General features: G+C 39.6%; 1 protein-coding gene across 3 annotated transcripts in view; it reads right to left on the reverse strand.

Annotated features, from left to right (window-relative positions):
• SDK1 (sidekick cell adhesion molecule 1) overlaps positions 1–25345 on the reverse strand; it is a 1143865-nt gene that overhangs the window by 94282 nt on the left and 1024238 nt on the right. For 2 of the 3 annotated variants that reach the window (XM_072597681.1, XM_072597682.1), the window contains exons 34-36: positions 21481–21616; positions 19774–19833; positions 18039–18140 (exon numbers count right to left, since the gene is read on the reverse strand). In XM_072597681.1, the coding sequence (XP_072453782.1) occupies positions 18039–18140; positions 19774–19833; positions 21481–21616 (298 nt within the window). The remainder of the gene's footprint in view (positions 1–18038; positions 18141–19773; positions 19834–21480; positions 21617–25345) is intronic. The other variant, XM_072597683.1, reaches the window with a different exon arrangement.

A 25345-nucleotide genomic window follows, 5' to 3' on the forward strand; every position in this document is an offset into this window, starting at 1 on the left:
CTTCTGGGAACCTAACCAACCACCTAATTGCCTGTTATAGACAAAAAAAATTGTCTATACATGCCACCTGCCTGCTGATTTCCACCCAGGAGTGTATTTGAAACTGTTGCCAGAAGACATTGATGAACATCAAATTTGCAAACCTTTATTAAACACCTAAAGTATATAAAATTCTATGCTAAGTGTTGGGAGAGATACAAGGTTTAGATGGAAAACAGTCACTGGTCTCATGAAGCTTAAAGTTTTATAAGAACTTACACTATAGGAGATGTTTATAAAGCTTTCAATAATATCTTGAGTCTGGTGAAAGGTTAAGAGGGTTGAAAACAAGAGGGATAACATAGAAGAAGTGGAAAGAACAGTGATCTGGGAATCAGAGGACCTGGGCAAAAATCCTACCTGGGAAGACTCTGGGTGGGCTTAGGCAAGTCACCTGACTTCCATGGGCCACAATTTCCTCAACTGTAAAATAAGGGCGTTGGAACAGATAGCCTCTGAGGTACATTCCAGCTAGAGAGTTAGGATCCTGTAAGGAGATTTTTCTATTTGTAAGTTCCATGAGGGCCAAGACTTGTCTTCTTCATCTCTGTACCCCACAAAGTTCCTAGCATAGTACCTCATACAAAGGAGATGCTCAATAAAAGTTCATCAAATTGGATGCTTCGGCAATGAAGAAAGCCACCGGGCTTATTTGTGATAGGGAGCTTACTGTGATGCCCAGGTGTTGTCAGAAAGCCTAAATAGTAGACTAGGAGTAGCAGTGGATAGAATGCTGGGCCTGCAGTGAGAAGACTTGAGTTCAAATCTGACATGAGACACATACTAGATGTGTGATCCTAGGCAAGTCACTCAGTTTTCTCAACTGTAAAATGAGCTGGAAAAAAAAATGGCAAGCCACTCTAGTACCTTTGCCAAGAACCCCACCCCACCAAAAAAAGGGGTCACAAAGAGTCAGAGATGACAAATGACTATACAATAACAAGCACAGAGCATTCTTTATCTTGCTTACTTTGTATGGCACTGAATGAGAAGCTTCATGGTCAGGGTTAAACCCTATTTTTACTAAAGATCTTTATTAATGATCTGGAAGAGAGGGTAAACAGCACATTAATTACATTCACACATATTAAATTGGAAGGTGCTGTGAACCACTTACTAGAGGAGAGAAATAATATCAAGCAGCCAGACTTAATAAAGAGGTTGGCTTACGGCCTTCTTGGCTTTGGGACATGTGTGATCATAACAAGTATTTAACACCTAAATGGTGTTTTGTATTTTTAAAGTGTTTGACAGTCATGAAGTGATCTGCATGGTTAGGTATTTCAGTTTAAAAAAACAAAATCAGAGATCATTAATCAATTTACTCTTCCAGAATTTGGGGCAAGGAAATAGGCCTTATGGCCTAAGGCCTGGGAATGAGAGACAGTAACCACACTAGATCAAATTACCCCTTCTTGACTGACTAATATAATGATAAGTGGATGTTTGATCTCAGATGGCTGTCCCTCAAGGAAAGTAATCTAGGGTTGGGCATTTACAAATCCTGGCCCTCTCTAGCCCAGCCAAAGTTGTGTGTGTGTTCATCCTTCATTTGCCGAAGAAGACCAGCCATCAGAGAAATGATGACATGACTTGCACTTGACTTTGTTTTGAGTGAGGGAGGGCTGTGCAAGGTCACCAGCCTCACTTCTCCTCCAGAGTCATCTGAATCCAGTGACCTGATATTCATCAGGATGACTGGAGATGACCCAGGATGAGGCAATTGGGGTTAAGTGACTCGCCCAATGTCACACAGCTAGTGAGTGTCAAGTGTCTGAGGTGAGATTTGAACTCAGGTCCTCCTGACTCCTGCATTGGTGCTCTATCCACTGTACCACCTAGCTGCCCCCACGAAGAAGGGTGTTAGCCACCTCAGTGGAAAAAAAGAGCTTTCAAGACATCAATTAGTATGCTTTCACATTTAGATCATGGCTAAATAGCACTCATAGTTAATACTATTGACTATCTCTAAATCCTTTCAAAAACCTAATCTAAATATTTTAAAGTATCTACACATGAATCCTTGTTCTCCTTGAAGGTTGTGTGTGTTGGGGAGAAGGGATTTAAAGGGATTTCATTTATTCTTAAATCCTTTGGAAATACCTATCTATCTCTGACAGAAATCAGAGTTCCAGTCATTCAGATTCAGGGGGGCTATCTTGCTCCTGAAGCCACATAACTAGCTAGCAAGGGAGACAAAAATCATGATCATCATCCCTGTCCGTGACTGATTAAGGGAACCATGGGGTTCTGAACAAACTGCCTTGAAGCCATAACTATAACAGCAAAGTCAGGTGCAAGAGGTCCACTGGTTTACGCTAATGTGATTCTAAGTCCTCTTCTGGATTCCCTGGAAGGTTTTTCAGAGAGGTTGTGTATGCTGTTAGCAAATTCCCCTTGGACTGAGAAGCTTTGCCCTGCCATGTTTGGTGGCTGGCCATGCTGTGTGTGTGTGTGTGTGTGTGTGTGTGTGTGTGTGTGTGTGTGTGTGTGTGTGTGTGTGTGCTTTCTTATAAGCAGTTCCTATCTGGTCTGTACCCTTAGTAGGATGGAGTTTCCTCATGCAATTCTTTTTGCCTGTTTCTCTGTATAAGGATGAGGAGAACTGCCAGCCATTCTAGGGCTGGTCACAGAGCTGAATTGAAAGGGAAAGACTGCTAAAAATAACTGTGCATATCCTAGGACCCAGTGATACCATCATTAGACCTGTACCCCAAAGAGATCAAAGAAAAAAGAACTCATAAGTACAAAAACATTTATATCAGAGCTTTCTGTGATGGCAAGGAATTGGAAACTGAGGAGGACTATTGATTGGAAATGGCTGAACAAGTTGTGGCAAATGATTTTCATCAAATACTATCGAGCTATAAGAAATGACCAAGGGCTTGTTTCAGAAAAAAAAAACAACATGGGAAGATATATATGAGCTGATAAAAAGTGAAATGAGCAGAACCAGGAGAACATTGTACATAGCAACAGTATTATAGTAACAATAATCAACTGTGAAAGACTTAGCTACTCTAATCAATAGAATGATCCATGACAATTTACAGGGCTAATAACGGAAAACGTTATTGACTTTCAGAAAGATTACTGATCAACTCTGAAAACAGATTAAAACATATTTTCCCTCACTTTATTTTTCTTGGTTGTTTCCCCCTTTCACCACATGGCTAAAGTGAAAATACGTTTTGCAAGATTTTATATATATAATGAGTATTGCGTTTTTTGACAAATCAGTGGGAAAGGGTTGGGAAGGAGGGAGAGAATTCAGAATTGAAAATAATTTTTTTTTAAATTAAATAAGGAAGGGCCACATGCCAGTGTTTGCTCTGGCTAAAGAGGTTTATGTCCCTACCTATATTTCCCATTACAGCAAAGGTTCTTAACCTTTTTTGTGTCATGGATCTCTTTGGCCATCTGGGGAAGCTTAAGGATTCCTCAGAATAATGCTTTTAAAAGCATAAAATAAAATACATGGGCTTTCAGAAGAAATCAAATTTATTGAACTATAATTATGAAAATATTTAAAAACCCAAATGTATGGTCCGCAGGTTATAAACCCCTCCAATTAAAGGATACAACCCAGAAAGGACTTATTATTCTGTATTATACTTTTAAGCAGGAGGATATGTGACTTGTAAGGGGTTATACATTGGATCATGAGAGGTGGTAGTGTAGTAGCTAGGTAGCTGGCCTTGAAGTCAGCTGATATATCCTGGTTATGTGACCCTGGGCAAGTCACTTCACCTCTCATTGCCCTATGCAAGAATATAAATTGCAAAGCAGGTGTTGATCTGCACTGACAAAAGGGATTTCTTCTTTTGGCATTCCTGACACCAAAAAAATCATAGGTCTAGTCCTATGTACACATACCTACGTATAGATGTATATAGATGATATATGATAGATAGATACACTCATATACATATGCATATGTATATCTCTCTCTGTAATTTCTCTCTTCCTTCCCCTCTTTCTCCTTCCTTCTCTCCTTCCCTTCCCTCCATACCCACCCCACTCTCTCTTTTTTGGCTAACTAAAGTAGCCCAGTGGATGGAGTGCTGGTCCTGGACTAAGGAAGACCTGAGTTCAAATCCAGTCTCAGACACCTGCTAGTTATATAACCCTGGGAAAGTCACTTAACCACCAACTGTCTCAGGCTTCTCAGTTATAAAATGGGGGTTGTTTTGAAGATCAAATGAGATATTTGTAAAGCACCTAGCATAGTGCCTGGTATATAGTAGGTGCTATATAAATGCTTTTCTCTCTCTCTGTAATCTAGCTATCTATCTTATCTCTAGCATCTAACCATCATATGTCTATCTCCTCTGCCTATCCTGTAGACAATTAGTGGATACAGAACTAGACTTGGAGTCAGGAAGACCTAAATTCATTCTGTCCTCAGACACTTAACAGCTGTGTGACCCTGGGCAAGTCTCTTGACTGCTGTCTGCCTCAACTTCCTCATCGGTAAATAGGAATAATAATAGTATCTATTTCCCAGGTATATTGTTGTGAGAATAAAATTAGAAAACATTTGTAAGGCATTTCATAAACCTTAAAAAGATATATAAATGCTAGCTAATATTATTATCTTTTCAAGGACTGTCTTAGCTGTAACCTCAACATCCTTCATATTATGTCCACAATATGAAGCTCCATAAAGTCTATTACAGAATCCCCATATATCTTTGAAGGGCCATCAAAAGTGTCACACCATCCAATTTTGCAATTTGTGTCAGAAAGTAATAGGAGCTACAGTTTCAGAGACACAACAGGAAGAAATCAGAATGCTGGATGAACCCATCTGGTACATTTAGACACAAGTATAAAATTTACAAAAAAGAACAAAGAAACACCAAAACAAAACAAAGCAAAATCTTACGTTTCTTTTTCCAGCCGCAATGCAACTTGCCTTGACAGTAGGATAGCATCCATAGATTTAGGCATTTTAGATCTTGACATTGTAATGCTTTCTCCACAGGCTTGGGCCAATCTGTTTCTGACATCTTCACATTAGATCATGTCTTCCAAGGATTTACCTGGACATTGTTTTATTTTAGCTGCCAAGATCTGCCAAGATAAGCTCAGCTCCATAGATAAAAAGTTTCAAATTTGGGGCCTTATTCAATTAAATCAGTTTTCTCCTCTAAAATTAGGCTCAGCACTTAAACTTGGCATAGAAATTGAGACAGGTGAAATGTAGGGGGAGAAATGAGCTGTGGTTCAGGAATAGCTGGCTTTGTGATTGTCCTTGAAGTTAAATGAAAAAAAAAATTCTACCAAATTGCAAAAAACAAAAATATTCAAGATTCTATGAACCCATTTGGCCAAATTAAAAAAAAAAAAAAGGTTGTGTTTTGTTTTTTTTTTTTAATATATTGTGATACAGGATCTTTTTATGTGACCACCTTTTTATTTTTTTATTTTTTGACTAGGGGAGAATGGCAACATGGAACAGAAAACTATGCCAAGCAGAAGTACTTTTGAGATACCTCCTCAAAGAATTGCTTGTTTACAGCATTATAGAATTGAAGGGGCCCTAAGAGGTCAGTTCGTCCAATCTCTTCATTTTACAAGTGAGAAAACTGAAGATCAACCCCAAAGCAGAATGATTTGTCAAAGGTCATATGATCAGGTGGGAGTAGACTGCGCCAGGGGCTGGAAAAAAGCATGACAGAGTTGCTGACCTAAAACTTGCTATCCAATTATTGAGAAGAGAAATAATAACACATAAAAATAATAAATGTAAAAATGAAATCTAGCATTTATATGGGACTTTAAGATCCACAAATATTATCTTATTCTATCTTCATAACAGCCCTGTGAGGTAAGTGCTATTTTGATCCCCATTTTACAGATGAGGATATTGAGGCTAGAAGAGGTTAAGTGACTTTCCCAGGGTCATAAAGCTAACAAGTTGCTGAGGCAGGGTTTGAAATAAGGTCATGCTGACTCCAAATCTAGTGCTCTATGATACATATAAATAATAATATGGCAGTCTGTGATTTAATGCCTAAGTTAGTAGCAGAAGCAATATGTATCATGGGCTATTAGGGAAAAGAAAAAAATCACTAAGGGTTGTTGTAATCATGGAAGGCTTCATGGGATGGCATGACTTGGACTTTGAAGCAGATATTAGATAGAGGGAAAATGTGGTATGAATGGCATGTAGGGAATGAAGAAGAAAAGGTGTCATTGAGAGAAGACCAATCTGCTACAATGGAGATTTTACATGGACAGCCAGAGAAAATATCCAGAGCTGAGAGATAGAGTGTATTTGTGGAACAGAAAGGAGGTCAGGATCATTAGGTCAAGGTCAAAGAATATGTGGTGGATAGTAAGATATAAGAAGACTGGAAAGATAAGAAGGGGATAAGTTATAAAGGACTTTGAATGCCAAACTGATGATCTTGTATTTAATTCTGGAGGTGATAACCACTAGAATTTATTGAATAGGGGTCATGTGACATGATCAGACCTGTGCTTTAGGAAAATCACTTTGGAGGCTGAATGGAGGATGGATTGGAATGGGAAGAGACTTGAAGAGGGCAGACCCTAGACAGGGCATAGGACCTGGAAGTTGAAATACCTGAGTTCAAATCCTGCTTAAGTCACTCACTAGTGTTATAGTCCTGGGCAAATTCTTTAACCTCTGTCCAGCACAGCTTCCTCATCTATAAAATGAAGATAATACCTCTTACCTCTCAGTTGTGAGGATCAAATTAGATGAAATTTGTACATCACATTGAAAACCTTCAAGAGTTATCTAAATACTAACTTGCTATTAAAATTACAATAATAATAATAATTGTTATGTGTGAAGCTTTGTGCTAGACGCTTGGGAAAGACAGAAATATGAGAACACTATCCCTGACCTTAAAAAGCTTACAGTCCAGTAAGGAAGATAAAACAGATACACAAATGTATATAATATTAGATAGTATGTGGTAGAAATTTAGGAGAATATGAAATATCAAAATATCAAACATTATCAAATTCATAATCAAACCAAACCACACACAGGATATGCTTATTGTCCTAAACTAATAACGTGACTTGAGATCAGGATAAGACACATTACAGGATACATAGATATATACACACATATGCATGCATGTATGTGTACATATATGTATTATATACACATATGTCAATTTCCTCCAAACTTCATGTGTACTCTCTCTCTCTCTCAAAACCCACAGTTTTCTGATTTCAAGAATTTTACATCCTAAGTTCATACTGACAGAATGTCTGTTGCTACTTTGTGGGTAAGGAAGGAGGGAAACAAGACAGGAGGAAGGAAGACTGAATTTCCAGTCCTCATTCTAGGCAGAAGTCACTAAACAATCACCTGAGCAGAAGCTGAGATTCTGAAGTAACCTCCTCGTTAATCTCCCTGATTCCATTTTCTTCCTCTCTCAAGCCATCCTTCACACAGATGCAAAAACAATCTCATCTGCTTAATACATACATCTGGTCTTATCATGCTTCCATTCAAAACCTTCCAATGAATCCTAGTTACCTATAGGATACAATCCCTACTTTGGCATTTCAGGCCTTGCACAATCTGTCTCCAATCTTCCTATGCAGCTTTATTTCAAATGACTTCTCTTTACATACTCCATGTTGTAGCTAAAGATAACATGTTCCCAAAGTGGACATGTGATTTTCTGCTTCCACTCATAGGCTTCTGTCCCCTGTACCTGGAAAGCACTCCTTCCCTATATCTGCCTTCAGGAATGTCTTTCTTGCTTCAAAGGTTAGTTTAGTCACTGCCTTCTCTATGTGGTCTTCCCTGATCTCCCAGATCAAATTTCCCTCCTGAAGTACAACTACAACACACTGTCTATTCTTTCCTTCACTCCTAGGTGGTGCAGTGGATAGAGCACCAGTGCAGGAGTCAGGAGGACCTGAGTTCAAATCTCACCTCAGACACTTGACACTCACTAGCTGTGTAACCTTGGGCAAGTCATTTAACCCCACTTGCCTCAACCTAGGTCATCTCCAGTCATCCTGATGAATATCTGGTCACTGGATTCAGATGGCTCTGGAGGAGAAGTGAGGCTGGTGACGTACACAGCCCTTCCTCCCTCAAATCAAAGTCAAGTGCAAGTCATATCATTATTTATCTGATGGCCTGGTCTTCTTCGGCAAGGAAGGATGAACATGAACACACACACACACATACACACTATCTACCTTATTATTATACATTATAATTTTCTCTGTACATGTTATATTTTCTCCCTTTACCCCCAATATAATGTAAACTTCCTGAGGGAAGAAAATATGAAGTTAAATCCCTTTTGTCTCTGTATCCTCAGGGCTAAGCAAAGTATATTGCACCTAAGAGGCAATTAAAAAATGTTTGTTGAATTTGTATTTCACATAGACTTCCCAGCCTAGTGATCACATCTCCCTTCTCTGAACTCTTAGTACCGATTGTGTGCACAAGTCATTTGGCAATAAATCATGTATTGTCTTGCAACAATTTTTGTATTGTTATTTAACTTTTACAGCATCTAGACCTATGTCAGCATAGACCTAAGAAATACATTTCATTATGGTGAGCACCCAAGGAATTTTATTTATTTCAAAAGGTCATTGATTTACTGTCAGAAGGAATTTAAAGGTGAACGTTTATAGATTTCTTCAGAAGAAACTGAGAGAACTAAATTTTGGCATAATAATTCTGTATACATCTCCTTCATTAGCATATAAGCTCCTTGTACATAGGGATTATCTCATTCATTGCATTTGTGTCCCCAGAATTTAGCACACTGCCGGGCACTTAGGAGGCACTTAATAAATACTTGTTGATTAATTGATACAATAATCTATACTTTTAAAATGTGTAGCATGCAATTAAATTAAAATGCAAATTGACTTTGTCTCCCACTACTCTGTTATACATGCTTATGAGGTCTTGTCTTCTCATTTAGATTGTAAGTCACTTGAGAACTGGGGAACATGTCTTGTACTTTTATGCACTGTGGAGGAAGTACTTTATTATTTATTAATATTGTTTGAATCTGGCTTTTCATGGCAAGAAATTATCTACCATAGGTGTGAGATGCCGCCCTCCAGAAGGGGTGCTGGAATGATGGGAAGGGTGATAGCAACTGGGGGGATGGTGAATAAAAATACAACCCCATGGGGGAATCTGGGTATTTTTTTAAAGGGGGCAGCAAGCCAAATAAGTTTTGGAACCTCTGGAACTCAAAGTATATTGTAGGTCATGCTGATCTCAAAAACCTTCCAGGGAAGCTGGCTGCAAAGAATGTTTGGACCCACAACTAGTTCTGGTTTGGGGTCCACCCAAGCCTTGGGGCCACTTAAAGCAAGTGTGTTTTTAATCTGCCCACCCAAGACTAGGGTCTACTCAAAAAACTTAGGCTTTGGATCTCACCCCCTATCCTCCAAAGTTTTTGACTTTTTCTGAATTTTATTGAAAACTGACCTGTTATATACATTTCAAGCAATCTACTTAGATGGAGACTATACAGCTTGTACCCTTGTTTGAACTCTATATTATGTAAACATAACAGATTTGAGAGGGAGCCACACCTTTTTCCAATTTTCTACTCTGCTGAACTGATAATAAAATTATTTCAAAAAAAGGTTTTTGGGTTTTGGGATTTATTCTTAACTGACAGCATTCTCCATTTTATTTAACACAGTAGATAATGCAATACATATATACATATATACATACATATATATATACATATATATATATGTACATATATATATATATATATTTGCCTGAATGTATGTGAAGCATTTGCAAAAAAAAACTGTGATCTAATTAAAGAATGTTAAATGTCAAGCTGAGAAGTTAGGAATTATTAGGAGTGATTGAATTTTCTTGAACTGAGAAGTGACTTGTGCTTTAGGAAGATTATTTTCACAGCTATGTGGAGGATTAATTGGAGAGAGGAGAGGAAAAAAGCATGGAATACAGTTAGGAGGTGATTTCAATAGTCTACAACTGGATATCCTGGAGAATGAAATCAAGTAGGCCTTAGAAAGCATTGCTAACAATAAAGCTAGTGGACATAATGGAATTCCAACTGAGCTATCTAAAATCCTAAAAGATGATGCTGTTTAAGTACTGCAGTCAATATGGCAGCAAATTTGAAAAACACAATGATGGCCATTGGACTGGAAAAAATCAATTGATGTCCCAATCATAAGAAAGGCAGCACCAAAAATGTTCACATTTCCAAACAATTATACTCATTTCACATGCCAGCAAGGTTATGCTTAAGATTCTGCAAGCTAGGCTTCAGCAATACAAGAACTGAGAATTACCAGAAGAACAGGCTGGTTTTGCTAGGCTTTTGTTTGTTTTTTTGAGGCCAATTGGGGTTAAGTGACTTACCCAGTGTCACACAGCTAGTAAGTGTCAAGTGCCTGAGGTGAAATTTGAACTCAGGTCCTCGTGACTCCATGACAGTGCTCTATCCACTGCAACTTCCTGCCCTATGCAAGCTGGTTTTCAAAGAGGCAGAGGAACTGAAGACTAAACTGCCAAAATTTACTACATTGTGGAGAAAGCAAACGAGTTCCAGAAAAAAAACCCATATACTTCTGCTTCATTGACTATCCTAAAGCCTTTGATTATGTGGATCACAACGAAATGTGTCAAGTTCTCAAAGAGATGGGAGTACCAGATCATTTTACCTATCTCCTGAGGGACCCATGTGCATGCCAAGAAGCTACAGTTAGAACCAAACTTGGAACAACTGGTTGACTTAAGATTGGAAAAGGAATATGAAAAGATTGTAGATTGGCATCTTATTCATTTAATTTCTAAGCAGAATATATCATGCAAAATGCGAGGCTGGATGAATTGAAAGTTGGAATTAAGGTTGCTGAGAGATTGGGGGAGGAGCCAAGATGGTGGAGTAGAAAGACACACATATGCTAGCTCTGAACCTACAGCCCATAATATCTGTAAAGAAGAACTCCCAACAAATTCTGGAGCAGCAGAAGACACAGAACAACAGAGTGGATGAGATTTCTGTTCCAGAAAGACCTGAAAATCTGATGCGAAAGGTCCATAGCGCAAGGGACTGGAGCAGAGCCCAGCCCGGCCTTGGCCACTCGGCACTGAGGGGAGCAGATCTGAGCGGGCTTCAGGGACAGAATCTCCAGCAGCCACGCAGGTTCCTCGACCCACAGGTGACAAGGGTCAGTGAGAGGGTCTCTTTGGCTCGTCGAGAGGGGAGTGGGGTGTCTCCATAACTCAGGTCCCCTCGGGAGGTAGCGGGGGCAGTGGCGGACAGGGGCTCCCCAAGCAAGCAGGAGCTTGGATCCATTGTTGAAAGTCTGTACATAAACTCCCTGAGGGAACTGAGTCCCCTGTGGCTGCCCTGCCCCCACCTGAGCACCTGAACTTAATCTCACACTGAATAGCAGCCCCGCCCCATCCAAAGCCCTGAGCCTGGGAAGCAGCATTTGAATCTCAGACCCCAAGCCCTGGCTGGGAGGATCTGGAGGCGTGGTGGGGGTGGAAAGAAAACTCAGAAGTCAAGTCACTGGCTGGGAAAATGCCCAGAAAAGGGAAAAAAAAAAAAGACTATAGAAGGTTACTTTCTTGGTGAACAGATAATTCCTCCCTTCCTTTCTGATGAGGAAGAACAATGCTTACCATCAGGGAAAGATGCAGCAGTCAAGGCTTCTATAACCCACACATCCAAAATAAATATACCATGGCCTCAGGTCATGGAAGAGCTCAAAAAGGATTTTGAAAATCAAGTAAGAGAGGTGGAGAAAAAACTGGGAAGAGAAATGAGAGAGATGAAAGAAAAGCATGAAAAGCAGGTCAGCACCCTGATAAAGGAGACCCAAAAAAATGCTGAAGAAAATAACACCTTGAAAAATAGGCTAACTCAACTGGCAAACGAGGTTCAAAAAGCCAATGAGGAGAAGAATGCTTTCAAAAGCAGAATTAACCAAATGGAAAAGGAGGTCCAAAAGCTCACTGAAGAAAACAGTTCTTTCAAAATTAGAATGGAACAGATGGAGGCTAATGACTTTATGAGAAACCAAGAAATCACAAAACAAAACCAAAAGAATGAAAAAATGGAAGATAATGTGAAATATCTCATGGGAAAAACAACTGACCTGGAAAATAGATCCAGGAGAGACAATTTAAAAATTATGGGACTACCTGAAAGCCATGATCAAAAAAAGATACTAGACATCATCTTCCATGAAATTATCAAGGAAAACTGCCCTGAGATTCTAGAACCAGAGGGCAAAATAAGTATTCAAGGAATCCACAGATCACGGCCTGAAAGAGATCTAAAAAGAGAAACTCCTAGAAACACTTTGGCCAAATTCCAGAGTTCCCTGGTCAAGGAGAAAATATTGCAAGCAGCTAGAAACAATTCAAGTATTGTGGAAATACAATCAGGATAACACAAGATCTAGCCGCTTCTACATTAAGAGATAGAAGGGCATGGAATAGGATATTCCAGAAGTCAAAGGAACTAGGACTAAAACCAAGAATCACCTACCCAGAAAAACTGAGTATAATACTTCAGGGGAAAAAGTGGTCTTTTAATGAAATAGAAGACTTTCAAGCATTCTTGATGAAAAGACCAGAGCTGAAAAGAAAATTTGACTTTCAAACACAAGAATGAAGAGAAGCATGAAAAGGTAAACAGCAAAGAGAAGTCATAAGAGACTTACTAAAGTTGAACTGTTTACGTTCCTACATGGAAAGACAATATTTGTAACTCTTGAAACTTTTCAGTATCTGGGTAGTGGGTGGGATTATACACACACACACACACACACACACACACACACACACACACACACACACACACACACATGCACGCACACACAGAGACAGAGAGCACAGGGTGAATTGAATAGGATGGGATCTTATCTTAAAAAAATGAAATTAAGGGGTGAGATAGAAATATATTGGGAGGAGAAAGGGAGAAATGGAATGGGGCAAAATATCTCTCATAAAAGAGGCAAGCAAAAGACTTTTTAGTGGAGGGAAAAAGAAGGGAGGTGAGAGAAAAACATGAAGTTTACTCTCATCACATTCCACTAAAGGAAGGAATAAAATGCACTCATTTTGGTATGAAAACCTATCTTACAATACAGGAAAGTTGGGGAGAAGAGGATAAGCAGGGTCAGGGGAAGGATGGAAGAGAGGGCAATGATAGGAGGGAGCAATTTGAAGTTAACACTCTTGGGGAGGGACAGGATCAAAAGAGAGAATAGAAGCAATAGGGGGCAGGATAGGATGGAGGGAAATATAGTTAGTCTTACACAACATGACTATTATTGAAGTCATTTGCAAAACTACACAGGTATGGCCTATATTGAATTGCTTGCCTTCCAAAGGGAATGGGTGGGGAGGGAGGGATGAAGAGAAGTTGGAACTCAAAGCTTTAGGAACAACTGTCAAGTACTGTTCTTGCTACTAGGAAATAAGAAATACAGGTAAAGGGGTATAGAAAGTTATCTGGCCCTACAGGACCAAAGAAAAGATGGGGACAAGGGAAGGGAGGGATGATAGAAGAGAGGGCAGATTGGTGATAGGGGCAATTAGAATGCTCGGTGTTTTGGGGTGGGGGGAGGGGACAAATGGGGAGAAAATTTGGAACCCAAAATTTTGTGAAAATGAATGTTAAAAGTTAAATAAATTAATTAAATTTAAAAAAGGAAAAAAAAAGGTTGCTGAGAGAAATATCAATAATTTCAGATATGCTGACAATCCCACTTTGATGGCAGAAAGTGAAGAAGACTTAAGAAGGCTTTTGAAGGGGTGAAAGAGGAGAGTGAAAGCTGACTTGAAGCTTAACACCAAAAACCTAAGATCTTGGCAACTGGTCCCATCACTTCCTGGCAAACAGAGGGGGTAGAAATGGAAGTAGTTTTCGATTTTATATTCGTGGGCTCAAAGATCACTGCAGAGTACAACTATAGCCATGAAATTAAAAAATGTTTGCTCTTTGGGGAAAAAAGCATTGGCAAATCTGGAGAGCATATTAAAAAGCAGAGACATCATCTTGCCAACAAAAGTCTGTATTGTCAAAGCTACGGTTTTTCCAGTAGCAATGCATGCTTATGAGAGTCGGATTATAAGTAAAGTTGAGGTCTGCAGAACTGATGCTTTCAAATTGTGATGCTGGAGAAGACTGTTGAGAGTCCCTTGGATAGCAAGCAGATCAAGTCAGTTAATACTTAAATTAATTCAGGTTATTTACTGGAAGTTCAAATACTGAAGCTGAAGCTTATACACTTTAACCACATAATGAGGAGATAGGACTCACTGGACAAGACCCTCATGTTGGAAAAGATTGAAAGCAGAAGGAAAAGGGGATGACAGAAGATGAAATGGATAGTGTCATGGAAGCAACAAGCATGAACTTGGACAGACTTTGAAAGGCAGTGGAGGATAGAAGGGCCTGGTGTGCTATGGTCCATGGGGTCATGAAAAGTTGGACGTAACCAAACAACGCCATGGTCCATATGAGAGTTCGTAAAGACTTCAACTAGAGTGGGAGTTGTGTGAGTAGAGAGATGGGGATGGAAGGGGCAGTAAAATTGGTAAGACTGTGCAACTGATTAGCAAAGTAGGGGGAAGGAGGGTATTAAAAGTGATAGATTGTAATACTGTTTTAGCTTCACTACCAGCAAAACTTGACTACTTAAGTGTATCCTGCATATCGTTGTCTTTATCACACTTTATTACAAGGACTGAGCTTTCCTGTATTGAAAGCCTTCTAAAAGTTCAGTTCTTAACTCACATCTTCTGAGCAGTTACTTCTTTTATTTTACTATACTGTAGCCATAGCCATAGGGTCTCATCTAGCATTGGATTAAAATTTAACCAAAATTGACTTCCATTTTTCTTTCCCAGAAGGGTTATAGAACCTCCTGGATACTCCACAGCAACAAGTTTGCAATACTTTTTATTGTTTAAAAAAGGGGTAGGGGATGACCGTATATGTGGGTTCGTTCACAAACTATGTATTCTAACATGGTGTGAGGTGTCTCAGAGATTTAAATACAGTGCTATAAACCAGAGTTGAGTTGAAAATGTTGAATTAGAGTCTCCCAGCTCTGCTGGCAGGGTTGAAATTCCGATCTTTGTGGAGCCTTTTGCATGCACAAACATAATAAACAGAGATGAACACTGAAGAGAAACAGCTAAAAGGCTCAATTGGAATGTGATTGGAGCTGCCAGTTCCAATGTGTGGAAATGCTTTCATTGTTCCAGGCCTTTTAAGACCCCAAGCAGGCTCTGACTCTTTCAAAATCCTGCTGGGAGGGGTTGAAAGGAAAGAATTTATTGCCACTACAAGTATTCAAGTGTCTGGGCTTATCTACTCAGCAAGTTCACAAGTTAACATTCCCCGATCCCAAAGTCATCAGGACATAGGGGAAATCACCCCCAACAAAATCTTTGGGGAAGAAAATAGCTGAATGACAAGTGGGAAGGACATTTTGAAGAGGAGGACAAAACTGGCACATCAGGGGATGAAAGCAGCTGTGCTATCCATCCAGCATCCTGACATTCAACATGACTCTAGAGAAAGAGGTCTTCATCTACCAGACCTTCACTCTGGCTTTCATTTCCCTTTTCTTGCTGATACTGCCATAGGAGCTCATTATGAAAAAAATTAAAAACAGGAGAAAAAAATCCACTGCATCAGCTCCTTTGAAGCATGAAGGTCGACAATGTCACCATTATTTCTGGCGACAGGCATCACTTTCCCCTTCTCCTTCGCACAAGGGAATTTATCACCTTAGTTTAGTGAGAAGCATCTTCTGATGCTTTTTTACCTTGTTCTATTAGTCTCATCCCTTTCCACTTACTCCACACCACCTGCTATGGGAAATTAATTCCAATCACTTTTATCCCAGCTTTTCTGGGTAAGGACGAATCATTAGAATGAATATTTGGCACGGAATTCATATTGCTGTTCTCTTATCTTTTTTTGCATTAAAATGTTTGAGCAGAGGTTTGCCGAGGAGCCAAAAGCTTCTCAGTACACGTTCAAAGCTTCCTCACAGGGTTAAGGCTAAATTGATCCTTAGTCCTGAATGCTGGGGATAAACCTCACTAAATGAGCTTTCAAGTGTTTATGGCGTATGATGTGCCCAATGCTGTAATGGCTAATGACTTGTTTTGCCCTAATTTTGCACCTAAGCTCCTGAGGGCTAACCACAATCCAAGGGACTTGTCTTAGGATCTAAAGAGTTCAGGAATGTAAGCAGATAAAGAAAGAAATTGAGCCTAATGGATGGGGTTCATTTAATTATTACTTAAAGTTACAACGATTCTAGTAGGTAACCAGAAGGTCTGGACAGGGTTGAGCTACAGGGATGGAGTGAATGGGGAAGTGGAGGGGGCAGGGAGGGAGAGTGTCTGCCCCTGGATCTGACAGTAAACAATTAATTGGAGATAGGGATCCTGTTGGGAAGGGAAACATGAGAAGCTGCATGGAAAGGGATAAAGACCAGTGCTATGCCATATTTTCCAGTCTTTTTTAAAAAAACTACAGATAGATGAAAGAAAATACCTTAAAATTTCTATTTCTTTTTCATCTTTATGAAAATATTATTTGATTGTTCCAAAGAAATTCATCAACCAAAGTTTTGGGTCATTTGTCTAAATAATTAATGTATGAGAAAAGTTAATCTCAAATTGCAAAAGATCACACAGGAAGCTGGAACATCTGTCACATCCTATTCTTTTTGCAACATTATACCTCCTTCCAACAATGCCTACAAAATGCATTGAATTTCTTAGAAGAAAAATATTATAAAATTCAAGGGAATTCTTATTATCACAAACTTTCCCTTGACCCTGATTGTCACTCAAACAACCCATCCATCTCGATCTTCTTTTTCCCTAACACTTGGAGACTTCATTTCACTTCCAGACTCATTTATGCTCATTAATTCTGTTTGCCTATAATCTACTTACTTCTCATCTCCCTGCAATCTGACGTCTATATGCCCTGTCCCAGGTACTGCTACCAAATCCAATGGTATTTTCTTAGCCTTCACCCTCATTTTCTTCTCTGTTATTATTTAACAATATAGACCAAGCCCTGCTTCCTGACAATCTCTCTTCTCTTAGGTTCCTCTGGCTTTCATGACAGCACACACTGTCACGGCTCCTCTTCATTTCTGACCTCTCCACCTCCGGCTCCCCTTCCTGTCCTATCCCTTAAAGGTATGACTATCTCCAAGCTTCTGTTCCTGGCTTTCCTTTCTCTCTGTTCCCTCTTCCTTTGACCACTTTATTCACTTTCATGGATTCAACTGATTCATATATGTAAATGACTTTAAATTCTATATTTCCTAGTCCTATATATCCTCTTTCTAAATCTCAGTACTGCATTTTCCAACTACTCACTAGTTCAAAAAAACCTCAAGTTGAACATGTTCCAGAATCAAATGTAGCCTATTTCCCTCAAAATCTGACCTTCCTCTGAAATGACCAATGTCTGTTAATCAATCAACATACATTTAAAAAACACTCACTATACACCAGCTATTGTGCTAAGTGTCAGGTGTACAAAAAGAAAAAGAAAACAAAAACAATGGATTTGTTTTTAAATCAAGTTAGCCACCACATCAGTTTTCTGTTGCAAAAATAACTTGTTTTGTTCCCCTAATTCAAGCAAGTTTCAGTCATCAACTGCAATAAGTATTTTAATTTCAGACATTTGAGTCTCAAAAACAAAGTCTGATAGTTCACGTAAGCATCAAAGAAATAACAGCTCTTAAGAGAGTCAGTGCTTTCCAGCTAGAACTATTTCACTGGAGAAACCATGATCATGAAAAGCTTCTTATTCTCTGGATCTAGTTTAGTTAGCTGAGGGAAGGACTATCACAGGTACTGTTATATTTGGTTAGGAAGGGCATGAAGCAGCATTTCTAGTTACTCCATTTTTTGTGTCTGTAAAATGTGACGCTGAGTAGGAAATATACCCGGTGCTTACCAGCTTCTCCTACAAAGACTTCTACTGGAGCACTCGCCGGGCTCTCCCCGATGATATTGTATGCAGTCATTATCACTTCATAGCGTTTATATTTCTTCAAATCTACAAAGTTAAAAAAAAAGGAGTAAAAAAAAATTTAATACCTATTTCTCAGTACTATTACCTATTTTTAAAAATATATCCCCTTTTGAACTTCCTAATATTCATTGAATTGGGAGAAATTTCTTTAGAAAGCTTTTTTGAATGCAGAGTCATTATGAGAATGTATATAAAATCTCAACTAGATCATTAACAGTATTGCCCTTCCTGCTACTAATCATTAATTAAGCAGCTACATTGCAGAAAGGCATCTTATTCTGTATTCAGAAGCGAGCACTGCACCAGATTCTCTTTTCTGCAGCATACTTGGCACATGGATTGCCAAGTGTAGTTTTGGCTTAGACACATTATTGGTCCCCCATCCCAGTAAGGCACCTCGTACATAGTAGGTGTTTAACAGCAATCTACTTGATTTGTCTAGAATAGAAGTATGACGAGCAATGAAAGAAGGGAGGAACAAATAGAATAAAGGCTCTAGGATTATTTATTATCATGTATTATGTCTAAACCTAATTATCTAGGCTGGTTTCCAGAGAAGAAATTTGGCATCCATCTGGTCTGCAGAAATATTCAACCATATATTAAAAAAAAGTACAAAGTCCTGTTTGAAGACTAAGATTACTCCATCAGTGGGTGGTTGTGGGTTAAAGTCCTATATTTGTACACGTGCACATGTAAACAAAGGTGTGACAGTGTCCTATAGCTGTCACTTTCTGCTCAGGAAGAGAACCATGCTTTCAATTTCATGGTTCCCAACCTATCATTAGCCCAATAAATGTTCAGTGAATCTGATCCCTTGACATCCTTTCAAAATCACCTTCAACGAAACATTTACAAGGGTTCTGCTCACATCTCTGAGTCAGGAATCCAGCATCTTTCTTTGGTTTCAGATTCACATTAAACGATATCTGTGACATCCCTGGAACTGTGTTGCTTTATAAATAATACACAGTCACAAGAAATAGCTTTCTTGATTCAGATTGACTTGTCTTGAGGGGTTCAAACAGAGAGTTCATCTACTGGCAAGCCATGAGACAGAAATGAGGCTCAGTCGGGAGGAAAATGGCACATATGTGAGTACAAATAGGCATGTGGTTTGTGTGGGGTTTGAGCTTAACTTTTTGGCCTGTTTTAGATATGTAATTCAAAAGCCTAGAGCAAGCCCTATCTAGTGAACCATCATCACTATATGACAGTTGGCCTTCTAACTTTGTTTATTCATTTTCTAACCCAGTGCCCTTCTCTACCAAAAGCAAATTTTTTGAGTCCCTCCCTAATCATTTCCTTGCAGCTGGAAAACATCCCTACGCAAGAATTAAAGGAAAAACCATAGAATTTGGTTAAAATTCATATGAAATTAGAAAGCAAGGGTTAACAAGTCAGATTTCCCTTACTATTAAAAGCCATGAAGACCTAGAAGTCTTTAATTCCTTTCTCCAGTAACAGTTTCTGAATGTTTTCCTAAATTTTATTTTATTGTTATCATTATTAACTGTTATTAGCAAATGTTGAAAAGCAGAAAAACCATTAATTCAAGCTAGTTTCTGTTTGGTCCATTGAGAAGGCCAGTAGCACTTGCCCAGATTGTACTTTCCACAGTTACAAAGGTTTGGTGCCAAAGGCAGTGTTCACTTACGTGTTAGTTCATACGTTGTTAATGCAGAGCTGCTGTTCACTGTCTTGAAGCTGCTTTGGGCTATTCAGGGTAAGCAAAGCAGAAAGCTAGTTACCATGCAGGGAAATAGTTATTGTAAATGATGTACAGCAGAGAGAGAGGGAAATGATGCAAACCCCAGACAGCCTCAGTTCTAGTTTTAGCACTGCAACTCAAAGGGCGATAAAATCTACACTGCCTCCCATAACGCATCAAACCATCCCATTCGCTGGGGATTACTGCATTCCTTCATAAAACAGAAAGCCATGCAAATACACGACATGGGGGAAATGCGTTTATTCCTTTGATTAAATGGAACAGATTAGTATTTGACATGACGTAGCACAGAGTCACACTAGAAGAACTCAAAGCTATTTCTGTTGTAAATTACTTTTCCAATTACTATGTGGTGTGCATCATTTTTAGTCTGCTCATGCCGAAATGCAGGGCATTGGTCCTAAAAGGACAGGACAACCCTAAAGCTGAAGGACACTTGAAATCAGGGATTTTTATAATATAAATAAAATGATGCAGCATCTGTGCTTGAGGATGGAACATCTCTAGTATCAACAGTGCACTGTTAAGTTAAAAGACAACAAGACACACACCAAAACAAAACAAAAATCCAATGACAACAACAAAACACACCCAGGGAAAAGATCATTGCATGTGGCTAATCAACAAGGGACAGCTAAGGGATGTGTCCATATTTCTTTGTGAAGGCAGATGAAATCTCTCTGAAAAAAATAATCATTTCCTTTCATCAAATTTCCTTCCCAAATTGTAACTGGATTAGCTGATCCTGCATCATTGGTACTAAGCCAACTTTAAACCACAGCAGTGAAACATGAAAAGAAGGAAAACAGCTGCTATTTAAGCAAGCGGGCCTCTGTTTCTACAGATTATTTGGATGAAAAGAACCTGGTCTAAATCAAAGGTTACCACCAGATGAGCTATCAGAAGCAGGGCGTATGAAAGAAGTATAGCAAATGGTGCTACAGTAAATAACCTAAGGCAATGGGAGTGCATAGGCCACAATGTAATACAACCACCAAGGCAGTCAAAATGTGGCACCCTCATTTTCCCATTGTGTTATAATGTCATAGTTGTTGTTCAGTCATATCTGACTCTTAGAGACCTCATTGGGAGTTTTCTTGGCAAAGATACTGGAGTGGTTTGCCATTTCCTTCTCCAGCTCATTTTACAATTGAGGAAATAAGGTTAAGTTACTTGTTCAGGGTTACATAGCCTGTATGTGTCCAAGGCCAGCTTTGAACTCAGGTGTTTCTGACTCTAGGCCCAGCACTCTCTCCACTGAGCCACCTACCTGCCCTAATGTCATAATGAGAATGGCTATTTTTTGTAACATTATTCCCTGAACTAGAAAATGAAAAAAAAAAAACCCAATATTTTCCTAGATTAAGGATGAGATGGAGAGAAAAGCAGACCTTTCAAGACGTTTAAGTCTCTGGTATCACCCCATTGTTATCACAGCTAATCAACATGTTTCCAGGCAGAACTGAGGTTGATCAGCGGTATATCAATGATCAGAGTTTATCTCTGATGCCAAATGGTCGTAATTTGCAGCAGCTCTTCTGAGCTCTACCCAGAGGTGTTTTAACTGTATCGGACTAGTCAGTCACCCTTATGCAGGTACAGAATGTTGGTCAGGAAGGGGAGGACACTCACCTGTGAGCTCTGCTCTTAGAGCTGAGGGATTTTTGACAGTCTTCGATTCTGTTCCAGGTCCAGCTTCATATTCCAGCTCCCGATAATAGATTCGGTATCCCACAAGAAGGCCATTCAGACTCTCATCCCTTGGTGGCTGCAAAAAGGTCAAATTTACTTAATGAAGGAAGGGAATTTAAATGAAATGAGTGGCCTTCTGTTCCTAATCTCAGCGTAAATTAGACAAGAGTGATCATAGAATGTAAATGTACACCTGACTAGATAATATAACGTAGCATAAATGAATAGGAAAAAATTAGATTTCTTGCAAAACAAGACTTAATGGGACATAATGACATTAATCCCTGGGCTATGATGCCATTGTGCAAACTTTGTAGAGCATCAAATTTCTTAATTCTGCAAGATATTTAAGTCTTCTTATGTATGTGCACATGTGTATGTGTGTGAAGGCAGATGTGCAATTTGAATCAATTAAATCAGAAGATAGGAAGATAAAAGTACTGAATGTCATCCCACAAACAGAGGTCAAAGAGGAATCCAAAGTATAGCAGCTCTTGGGCTATAAGTTAGAAGTCAATGGAAACAAGGACTTATGAAAATACAAGGGGCGTTGATGTGAGTCTGGAGAACAAATCAAGACCTTCCATAATCTGACTAGATGGTACTTTTCCCTCTGCTCAAATTATCTCCCATCTTTTCTTGTTTTAATTTAAGAACCTCATCTGTTTTTATTTAGTTTCATGTTATAAGCAAAGAATTGTGGGTAAGTAGGTGCTAAATATAAGAATTTAGTTTTGTGGGGCAGAAAGTCATCACTGTTTGCCAACAGACAGTTCTACCTACAATACAGGTATCTGACTGTTCATTTGGCATTTCTCAGGGATTTCTTACATCTCTTTTATTAACTTCCCTAGTTTCTTTTAGTATTTGCTTTGGAATTCAGTCAATCAATAAACATTTATTAAATATCTGTTATGCATCCGGCTTCGTACTACATGCTGGAGATCGAGGAACTCAAAAAACAATGAAGTCTTTTTCTGTTTATATGGGTGCTGGAACTGGAAAGTCTTTTGGAGAATATCTTTAAGCAGTCTGCTACCTTCCTTCACCACATATTGGGCTTACTCCTACTCCCTGCTTTCCCATCCTTTATGGTCTACCTCAAGTCCCACTATTTTCATGAACTCTCTCCTACTTAGCCCAGCTCATAGTGAGCTCACCTTTCTCTCTTCTGTATTTTTTGTTCATACCATGAAATTAACCTGCTATGTTTTTGTTTTTGTTTTTTTTTTTTATTAAATTTATTTATTTAACTTTTAACATTCATTTTCACAAAATTTTGGGTTACAAATTTTCTCCCCTTTTATCCCCTCCCCCCCCAAACACCAAGCATTCTAATTGCCCCTATGACCAATCTGCTCTCTCTTCTATCATTTCTCTCTGCCCTTGTCTCCGTCTTCTCTTTTGTCCTGTAGGGCCAGATAGCTTTCTATACCCCTTTACCTGTATTTCTTATTTCCTAGTGGCAAGAACATTACTCGACAGTTGATCCTAACACTTTGAGTTCCAACTTCTCTTCCTCCCTCCCTCACCACCCCTTCCCTTTGGAAGGCAAGCAATATAGGCCAAATCTGTGTAGTTTTGCAAATGACTTCCATAATAGTTGTGTTGTATAAGACTAACTATATTTCCTCCATCCTATCCTGTCCCCCATTACTTCTATTCTCTTTTGATCCTGTCCCTCCCCATGAGTGTCGACCTCAAATTGCTCCCTCCTCCCCATTCCCTCCCTTCCATCATCCCCCCCACCCTGCTCATCCCCTTATCCCCCACTTTCCTGTATTGTAAGATAGGTTTTCATACCAAAATGAGTGTGCATTTTATTCCTTCCTTTAGTGGAATGTGATGAGAGTAGACTTCCTGTTTTTCTCTCACCTCCCCTCTTTATCCCTCCACTAATGAGTCTTTTTCTTGCCTCTTTTATGAGAGATAATTTGCCCCATTCCATTTCTCCCTTTCTCCTCCCAATATATTTCTCTCTCACTGCTTGATTTCATTTTTTTTTAAGATATGATCCCATCCTCTTCAATTCACTCTGTGCACTCTGTCTCTATGTGTGTGTGCGTGTGTGCATGTGTGTGTGTGTAATCCCACCCAGTACCCAGATACTGAAAAGTTTCAAGAGTTACAAATATTGTCTTTCCACGTAGGAACGTAAACAGTTCAACTTTAGTAAGTCCCTTATGACTTCTCTTTGCTGTTCACCTTTTCATGCTTCTCTTCATTCTTGTGTTTGAAAGTCAGATTTTCTTTTCAGCTCTGGTCTTTTCATCAAGAATGCTTGAAAATCCTCTATTTCATTGAAAGACCAATTTTTCCCCTGAAGTATTATACTCAGTTTTGCTGGGTAGGTGATTCTTGGTTTTAGTCCTAGTTCATTTGACTTCTCGAATATCCTATTCCATGCCCTTCGATCCCTTAATGTAGAGGCTGCTAGATCTTGTGTTATCCTGATTGTAATTCCACAATACTTGAATTGTTTCTTTCTAGCTGCTTGCAATATTTTCTCCTTCACCTGGGAATTCTGGAATTTGGCCACAATGTTCCTAGGAGTTTCTCTTTTTGGATCTCTTTCAGGCGGTGTTCTGTGGATTCCTTGAATATTTATTTTGCCCTCTGGTTCTAGAATCTCAGGGCAGTTTTCCTTGATAACTTCATGAAAGATGATGTCTAGGCTCTTGTTTTGATCATGGCTTTCAGGTAGTCCCATAATTTTTAAATTGTCTCTCCTGGATCTATTTTCCAGGTCAGTTGTTTTTCCCATGAGATATTTCACATTATCTTCCATTTTTCCATTCTTTTGGTTTGGTGCTGTGATATCTTGCTTTCTCACAAAGTCCTTAGCCTCCATCTGTTCCATTCTAATTTTGAAAGAACTATTTTCTTCAGTGAACTTTTGGATCTCCTTTTCCATCTGGCTAATTCTGCTTTTGAAAGCATTCTTCTCCTCATTGGCTTCTTGAACCTCTTTTGCCAATTGAGTTAGCCTATTTTTCAAGGTGTTATTTTCTTCAACATTTTTTTGGGTCTCCTTTAGCAGGGTGCTGATTTGTTGTTCATACTTTGACTTCATGTCTCTCATTTCTCTTCCCAGCTTTTCCTCCACCTCTCTAACTTGATTTTCAAAATTCTTTTTGAGCTCTTCCATGGCCTGAGCCCATTGGGTGGGCTGGGACACAGAGGCCTTGCCTTCTGTGTCTTTGCCTGATGGTAAGCATTGTTATTCCTCATCAGAAAGGCAAGGAGGAAATGCCTGTTCACTTAGAAAGTAACCTTCTATAGTCTTATTTTTTTTCCCTTTTCTGGGCATTTTCCCAGCCAGTGACCTGACCTCTGAATATTCTCCTCACACCCACCTTGCCTCCTGATCCTCCCAGCCAGCTTTTGGGGTCAGAGATTCAAATGCTGCTTCCAGCCTTAGGGCTTTTGGCGGGGGCAGGGCTGCTATTCAGTGTGAGATTAAGTTCAGGTGCTCAGGTTGGGGCAGGGCCTCCTCTCAGCCTCAGTTCCCTCAGGGGGTTTATGCACAGACCTTCAACAATGGATACAGGCTCCTGCCTGCCCGGGGAGCCCCGGTCTGCCGCTGCCCCTCAGCCTCTGCCTCCCAAGGGGGCCCGAGCCATGGGGGCACCCCACTCCCCTCTCGACCCACCAAAGAGACTCTCTCACCGACCCCCGTCACCTGTGGGTGGAGGGATTTGTGCGGCCGCTGGAGATCCCGTCCCTGAAGCCTGCTTGGGTCTTTTCCTCTTGGTGCCGCGGCCGCAGCAGGTCTGGGCTGGGCTAGGCTCCGCGTCTACAGCGC

Source organism: Notamacropus eugenii, chromosome 3 (assembly GCF_028372415.1).
Source record: "Notamacropus eugenii isolate mMacEug1 chromosome 3, mMacEug1.pri_v2, whole genome shotgun sequence".
In the NCBI taxonomy this organism is placed as follows: Eukaryota; Metazoa; Chordata; class Mammalia; order Diprotodontia; family Macropodidae; genus Notamacropus; species Notamacropus eugenii.